This window comes from Corvus brachyrhynchos, unplaced genomic scaffold (assembly GCF_000691975.1).
Source record: "Corvus brachyrhynchos isolate BGI_N302 unplaced genomic scaffold, ASM69197v1 scaffold152, whole genome shotgun sequence".
Lineage (NCBI taxonomy): Eukaryota > Metazoa > Chordata > Aves > Passeriformes > Corvidae > Corvus > Corvus brachyrhynchos.
The window spans coordinates 2,207,277-2,215,196 of record NW_008237447.1 but is presented as its reverse complement, the minus strand read 5'-3'; the positions used below and the strand labels follow the sequence as shown (position 1 = coordinate 2,215,196).

The 7,920-nt window shown below is 50.9% G+C and overlaps 1 protein-coding gene across 1 annotated transcript in view; it reads right to left on the bottom strand.

Annotated features, from left to right (window-relative positions):
* Window positions 1-410: 410 nt before the first annotated feature.
* Window positions 411-7,920, bottom strand: part of BCL9 (B-cell CLL/lymphoma 9) — a 32,393-nt gene continuing 24,883 nt past the window's right edge. Inside the window, 4 exon segments of the mRNA XM_008631529.2 lie at window positions 411-2,609; window positions 3,682-3,942; window positions 5,552-5,786; window positions 5,789-7,804. Of these exon segments, the coding sequence (XP_008629751.2) occupies window positions 1,492-2,609; window positions 3,682-3,942; window positions 5,552-5,786; window positions 5,789-7,804 (3,630 nt within the window). The 3' untranslated portion in view covers window positions 411-1,491.

Here is a 7,920-nt window from a genome sequence, read left to right as displayed (position 1 = left end):
AAGTCCCCAGAGAGGGACACAATCCCAGTGCCAGGGCAGACTGACACTGCTGCTCGGGGGGAGCTCAAACCCACGTACCTTGCAGTGTGCTGCAAACACTCTCCGGGAGGAAGTGACAGAGACAAGTTTCATCTGTTCCTTGACCCTCAACAAATTGAGGAAGTCTGTAAGAATCGTTCCTGGGGTGTTCTGAAATAAGACCTCCAAGGGAAAACAAGCTCAGTTCAGGATTAAGTTAACAGAATTGCCTCAAAAGGAGCACACAGCTGCCTATTGACCAGACTTTAAGGAGCTGTCAAAGTTTACCCCACCTGGCCTCTAGGCTGGCCATGATCACAAGGAAGAGAAAACAGTCATCTGGCCAGCTGTTTGATGTCCGCAGAAACAACTGGACTGGATAAAGAAGACAGTTCATTTTTGTAAGAAACAATATATTTTATTTTTCTGACACCACAGCCCTGGCGAGTGGTTTTGTACCAAATTTAATGGAGGTTACACAGAACGTTTTACGCTGGGGAGGAAAAAAAAATAACCACAAAAAAAAATCCTGGATAACTTTTAGTGTCTGTTCCACTCCCACATTAATAAAATCACTTGGGGTTTCTAAGAAAAGGAGAATAGGAAACAGTGAGAGAGACTACTGTAGGATGTAACAGTGTCCAAGTCCAGCCCCTTCCTAAAAGTGGGAAGAGTCCCCACGTGAGGAGAGGCTCTCCTAGATTTACTCCCCAAAATAACACAATGTATTGCAGCTGCCATAGGAGGAGACAGAAGGGGACGGAGAGAGAGAGAAGCCTATTTAATAAAGAGTGGGAGGGAGAGACAGAAGGTGCTGGACAGCACGCCATAATTTGAAAAATATGTCCTTAACTTATTATTTATTTCTTTTAAAAGATTCCCCTCACTGAACTTAAGTTCCTTTTTGTGCTTTTCATTAATACTCTGCTCTGAGGTCGTAGTTTGGTTTTTCTATACATTGGAGTTGAAGGAAAATAGTCCGAAGTTCTGAAGATGGATTCTCCACCTAAAGTAAACAGCCTAGAATCCCATTCTCCTCTCACCCCAAAGACTAAAGTCTCTGCTAAAATCCCTTTTACAATATAGTACAGTACACAAAAAACCCCAAAAATAACCGAGAGTCCTGGGAGAAGCCAGTCCAAAGGACGTAAACATACAGAGAATGGTGCAACTTGTGACAAATGGCAATTCTCAAAATACAGCTACAGATTCTCAAAGCAGGTGCCGTCACGGGATACCCAAGTCCACAAAAATAATTTTTAAAAAATAAATCTTAAAAAAAAAACAACCTGTTAAAATGAATATTTTTTTTTTTTCAGGTAATTCCATACATTCGAGATTTCCCAAAGCGTCCTCTGGTCTCTTTTCACCTATTGCATGGCCAAACTGTACTCCTGAAGCTCCCAAAAAAGCCCTCAGGACGTGGAATCTCATCTTGACAAGGATCACAACATCCAGTCTTATGGTAGCAGCTTAAAACATCATGTTCCCTGGGTTTCCAGGGCCTTGGCTAAATCCTCCCATGCCAACATCAGCAGCCATACCTCGGGGCCTCATCTGGGGGGGAATCATGATGTTTTGTTGGGGTCCCATCATGCCCTGCATTGACATCATCATCCCGGGTGACCCCACAGGGCCCGGGTGGCTGTACAGCCCGGCAGGGGCTCGGTCCTTGCCCGGGATCATGCCCACGGCGGCCACGGGGTTGCTCATGAGCGCGGGCTGGCCGGGCATGGCGGGCTGTGCTGGTGACATCATGCGGTGGTGCGGCCCCATCATGCCCTGCTGCAGGAAGGCCGGCGGCCTCATCGGGTTGTGACCGGGCATGGACGGAGCCGTGCCAAGAGGGATATCTGGAGTTCCCACCGGCCCAGGGCCCCCCATGCCGGGCAATGTTAGTCCCATCCTCGGGGTCTGCTCTCCTATCATCCCCTGCATGTGGGAGAAGCCAGGCCCGGGACCCTGCGGCTGCTTGCGGCCTGGCACCTCCCCACGAGGGAAATACTGTAGTGTCTGGCTAGGCTTCTCTGATGGGATAATCCTGGACAGGTCAAACTCAGGTATTCCCGTGGCTCCAGGACGGATCACCTCCTGCAGCTCTGGATCGGTGAAAACCGAAGGCATGTTGTTTCCAAGAACAGTGAAGGAGTCTGGACCGCCAGGGCCTCCAGTCTTGCAAAGTGCTGGATCTGTCGAACTTTGAGGCAGGTTGGTAGGACGCCCCAGAGGTCCTTCTCCGTGGAAGCCCATTCCCGCTGGGAAGTTGCCTTGTCCACCACTGGGCCCGTTGTGTGGAAATGGCACCTGCTGTGGAGGGGACTGTACGGGAGGGAACCCCTGCGGGAAGCCCAGGCGTCCTTGAGGTACCATTGGAGACTCCTGGGAACCATGCCCCATCATTGGGTTGTGTGACATCAGGCCGGGTCCCACGGGGACCCCATGAGGAGGTATATTGGGTCCCATAGCATTTGGAGAGGGCATCTGGTTGTTATGGGAAAGAGGTTGGGTCATTCCCATTGGGCTAAGGGTTGGCATTGGACCCACTGGGTTTGGACCTGAAATTCGAGGATTCTGAGAATTAATGCCCATTCCTAGGGAAGAAATAAGGAATCACATTTAGACAACAGCAGTAATAATCAATAAAGCTATCAGAGAGCTTTCTGCAAGGTTACCAAGTCTGTACACACACACACACAAAAAAGCAGTGCTAGAAAAAAAACCATCAGCAGTGGCTCTGAAAAGTGTTATTTTAACCAGAAATTTGATGTCACCTGAAGAGCAGACTCCCTAAGCTTGTCACTGCCCTATGAAGCAGTGACTAAAGCCTGCTCCATAAGTAGGATCTCAGTCCAAACCACACTTTTACTATGTCTCTGGCAGTAACAAACATGTCTGTGACAGATTATCAGCATATGGACACTTGTCCACTGGGAAGTGACCGGAACTCCTTTCAATGCTCAGCAGTGATAAATCAGGTAACCCTTGCAAGACTAAGAGGCAGCGATCAATGAGGTTAATGAGTTACCATCATGAACTTATTCAATTAGCCAGCTTCCCCCAGATATATTCAGCCCCTCTGATCATTACTGTGTGAAACACACAGCAAAGCTACAGGTAAACTCATTAAGAATTCATTACCAATTGCCACTCTCATGAAACATCCACTCATCCCCTTTTTTAACTATTAATTCGATAGGGTGGAGGTACTACAGCCCACTTTTGCATTTTTGATGATTCAGTGTCAAAAAAACCCCCAAACAAACCCCCTAAAAACAGTGAAGCTTCTATGGCACTGCCTTAAGGCAGGGGAGGTAAAGTTTCTTTTGGATAACACATAGTACGTCTGACCCTTAATCCCATGACCAGCCTTCAGTCACACAAATAATTCCAGTATACCTGAAGGGAAATCTCTCCCATGCACAAATGTTTTCCATGTTAAACACTTTCTGAAGAATTCACACTTTCTGGACAGAAAAGCAAAGTTGCGAGGAGAATTACCATCTCTACATTTCAGAGAATTGCAACTGCTTCCTCAAAAACAACCCATGGCTACATATTCCAAGTTTTTTCCCATCTCACTGTCTTCATTGGATGAGGCTTCCATCAAATCACCCTCACTGTATTGCCTGATACCTTGTGCTTATCTTCCTTTGATTTTCTTACCTGGTACACTGTTCATAGGTGGCAAGTTTGGGGAGCGTGCTGGAGGGGAGTCGTCGTCCGAGCTGGCCACAGTTTTGATGGCATCATGATAGAGCGGTGTAGAGCTGGGCATGGCAAATTTGGACATCCTGGACATCATAATGGAGAGGGGATTCTGGGAGAGGGTTGGCTCTGGAGGCATTGTGTAAGGACTGCTAGAGGGAAGATTTCCAGGGAGAGTCACAGGAGCAGACTGGCTGACTGTGGAAGGAGGTGGACCACCTTAGGAAAAAAAAAAGAAAAGAAAAAGAGAGAGCTTAATTTTTTCTCCTTCTTACTGTTTTCCTTAAATCCAATTCTTTTCCCCTAGAAATCTCAAAAACTAGAAATCTTTTTTATTGCAAGACTTTACATGACTAGTGCAGTCAATGGCTATGAAAGGTAACCAGAAAAATAAGCCTACTGGTCAAGTTCATTAACATCTGTTATCCTACTGGATAACACTTCTAACTAGAACTATCTTGAGCCTCCACAAATGCACATGAAGAATTACCAGTTTAGTCTGAAAATCTTATTATTCAATTTCCATACACTGAAGACAGACTTAGAGGTAGCCATAAAAATCAAAATCTATAATCAAAAAAGACACAGACAGCACAAGTAATGCTGTAGCAGATTTTATGCTGAGACATGCGAGAACATTTCTGACAAGCTACATCAGGAGCTACAAGTAAAACTCCCTGTTTATATTTCATTTCATGTTTCATATAGAGATATTAGCTGCTTATTCCACTGAAAGAAGCATTCTCTGCACCTATTAGCTTAATGTCACCCTTTGCTCTCACAAAATTAGAGGCAACTTAACTGCACCTCCAATCTCCTTTGTTCTTCACTGATGAATTTTATGCCACCCAGACCAATGTGAAGGAAAGATGCTTAACCAAAGCTGCACTCTCACTGAAAATTCACTGCACGTTCCTCAGCCCCTCCCAACCAAAAGAGGAAAGGAGAATAGGGAATATAAAATCCTGCAATGCCGAAAGATCCGTGCTTTGGAAGAGCCGCATGTAAAAGCATTCATTAAGCACTACGTAAGGCATAGACTAAAGCACTGAGGTGCCTTCCTGAGCCGCCGACCCCATAGGCACACCCCTGTCCCCAGTCCCCGCTGTTACTCGCGGTAGCACTAGAGGGCAACGTGGGCAAAGGGCTCCTCTTTCCCAGCCAGAATTTCCCGGGCAGAAAGGTCGGTCGCCCAGAGCTGTGGAAGCCTGGACTGAAGGGCGGGTGAGCTTTGGGAAGGTGAGGGCAGAGGTGTGCCAGCACCTGAACCCCGAGGTCCCAGGCACAGCACGGCTCAGCACGCAACCAAGTGTTATGTACAGTGGTGGTTAGATCACTCCAAAATGCTCAAAACCTGAACAACTGGATCACAACTTCCCGTCTGCAGTGTAAACCTAGAAAGGACCAACCATTCCTGACCCATGCCTAGACACAGGGCTGGTTAAGTGCTCAGCATGTCTTTGTAGGAACCTTTCATATCAAAGTGCTTTAAAAACATCAACGGGATCTTCTCGACTGAGCTACAGGGACCATGAGCTATGGAAGAACAGCCACAGACCCCTCCAAGGAGAGATTTCTCCCATCAACCTTCCACATCCTTTCAGCGACCAGCCCTCAGCTCCGTACATGGGAGGCAGGGTGAAAACCCACAAATACAACAGGAGGAGGAAAAGCCCTCACCCTGCACTGGCACAGCCCACTTGAATGGGGAAAGGGCCATCCAGCTCCTGTCCTGCTGCGAGAGCACTCCTCCCTCCCCTTGCTGCACATCTTGGATGACCTGACACAAACCAAAGCGCCAAATCTGGCTAGCAGAGGCAGCACTCACCCGACTCCACGTTCCCCAGCATGGCTGGAGAAGACATGGTTAGAGACGCCTTATGGTTCGGGGGAATCCCAGGGCTCTGCAAAGGAGGCTTTGGAGATGAAGTCCATCCAGGAGAAGGTGCGGGGAGAGACGGAGACTTGAGGTGGACAGGAGAAGCAGCAGCAGACCCCAAGACAGGCGGGGACTTAATGGAGGCAGCAGCAGCTGCGGCAGTGGGGCCCGCGTTGCGGCGCCGTGGGGCCCCGCGAGCATCCCTGCCAGCTGGGAGGGCGTCTGAGGGGACTTGAGGTTCCCCGAGGGAGACCCCATCATGGGAGACTGGACCTGGCGCATCGTGGGGGACTTCAGGGGGTTGATTCCTGGCGAATGCACCTGACCAGCTGCAGAGATATCCAAGGGCTTGCGGCCAAGGCTGCGCTGCGCAGGGGGAGCAGTGTTGAGGCTATTCGGGTTACTGGTGGGATTGAGAGGTAGTGGCGGCATGTGGCTGAGCCGGTTGTTAGTCCTTTGGTCAGGCCCGATCTGTTCTCTGAGATTCCGGAGACCGACTCCTGGGCCCTGAGACATGGGAAGGAAAGGCCTGGGACCCATGCCATACTCCTGCTGCGGGTGCTCCCCGAACGGCAGCGGCACCATTTTCTGCTGAGAGGAGAGCATCTCCGAGACACCAGGGCGCAGCTTCATCATCTCTTCCGGCCCAACTCCTGCCTCCCTCAGCTTCTGAGGGACCAGGGGTGGGTTGGAGCCCATGCTGACATTCATGCCCATGTCCCCCTTCATGCTGCCAGGGCCCATCCCAAACTCCAGCTCCCTGCTAGAAGCCATTTGTGGGGGTATTCCTTTTGGGAAGTCCCCCCTAGAGGGGCTCATCGGTCCTTCTACCGGCATGCGAGGGAAGATGGGGTTGTTCCCAGGCTCCATGTGTCTCTGGGAAGGCATCATTCTGTTGATCTCCATGCCAGGCCTGATGCCTTCCATGTTCAGACCAGGAGGGAGGCCCATCTGTTTCTCAGCCAGCTGCTGCTGATAGAGCTCTTCGGGCAGGCCCTGCGGATTGGGGAACCGCTCCCCTCGGCCAGGGCCACTGAAGACACCCTGACCAGGAGGGAAGTTTCGGCCATCTGGGATTTTTGGCACATCATCTGGCCAACTAACTCCTGAAAGCCCAGGCCGTGAGGTGGGATTCGGGACATTGGGGCCTTCCATGTCAGGGTTCATCATACCTGCAAAACCAGGCAGGCGCATCTGGCTCCCGGGCACGTTGGGATGAGGGGCCATGCCCCTGGGGGGCAGAGAGTGTGACATGTTCATGCCTTCAGGGAAGGGCTCTGGACCCCCAGGTCCCCACCCTTCACCAGGGGTCATCTGGTAGGGAGGGGGAGGACCTCGGACCACCCCACGAGGCCCGTGCTGGTGGACCATCATGTCCTGCAGGGAACACTGCTGCACAACCACCTGCTCTTGCTTCCTTCTCTTCTCCTCGTAAAACTCCTGCTGCAGCTTGAGCCAAGCCACCTGCTCAGGAGTCATATGGTCCAGGTGGTCTGGGCCTATGGCTCCTGACTGGGAGTTCATTGGTGGTGGCCCCATTTCATCTGGGGAAAAAGGCATGTCCCTGTGTCCTTGAGGGCCAAATGGAGCCCCTCCATCTGTCCGAGACCCCGACCCTTTACCTAAACTTTGGGATTGAGCCATCATAGCCTGTATTGGCCCTTCAGGTTTCTTTTGGGGACCATCCAGCACCCCAGCATTTGGGGGTGGCCCCCCACTTTGCCCTCCCGCAAACTCCTTCTCATCAGGGAAGAGCATGCGCTGGATGTCTCTCAGGGTCTGCAACGAGCGCTCTCGGTGCTCCAGCTGCTCCTGTGACAGTCCATCAGGATTCTCACCCAAACTGGATGGGTCCCCACCAGACACCTGCTGGGGAGGACCTTTGGGGTCCGCAGCAGAGCTATTGCTACCTTGGGAAACCGGGCTAACTGCTCGATTATTGGGGGTTGAACTCTGCCCAAATCCTTCTGTCTGCAATGGGGTAGAGTTGGCAGGGCTGCCCACAGACATCACTTTGCTTTCCACGCTGGGACTGTCTTGATCTATGGGACACGGGGGGCCAGTGGGTTTGGATACTGGCGCTGACACAGGTGGAGTCGGCTGCATTTTGGCGTTCTGGGGAGGGTTCTGGTCCTGGGCAGCAGGGGGCTGGGGCTGCGGCAGAGGTTTGGGTTCAGTCCGAAGTGCAGTGATCTGGGGGTTCTGCAAGAAAAAGGCACACTCGGTCACTTGCTCTTCTTACAGCCATATCTCATAAGCAGCAGTGCAAACAAAATCCCCAGTCTCAACCCCACCAGCCCAAACTTTGCAGGCAAGGG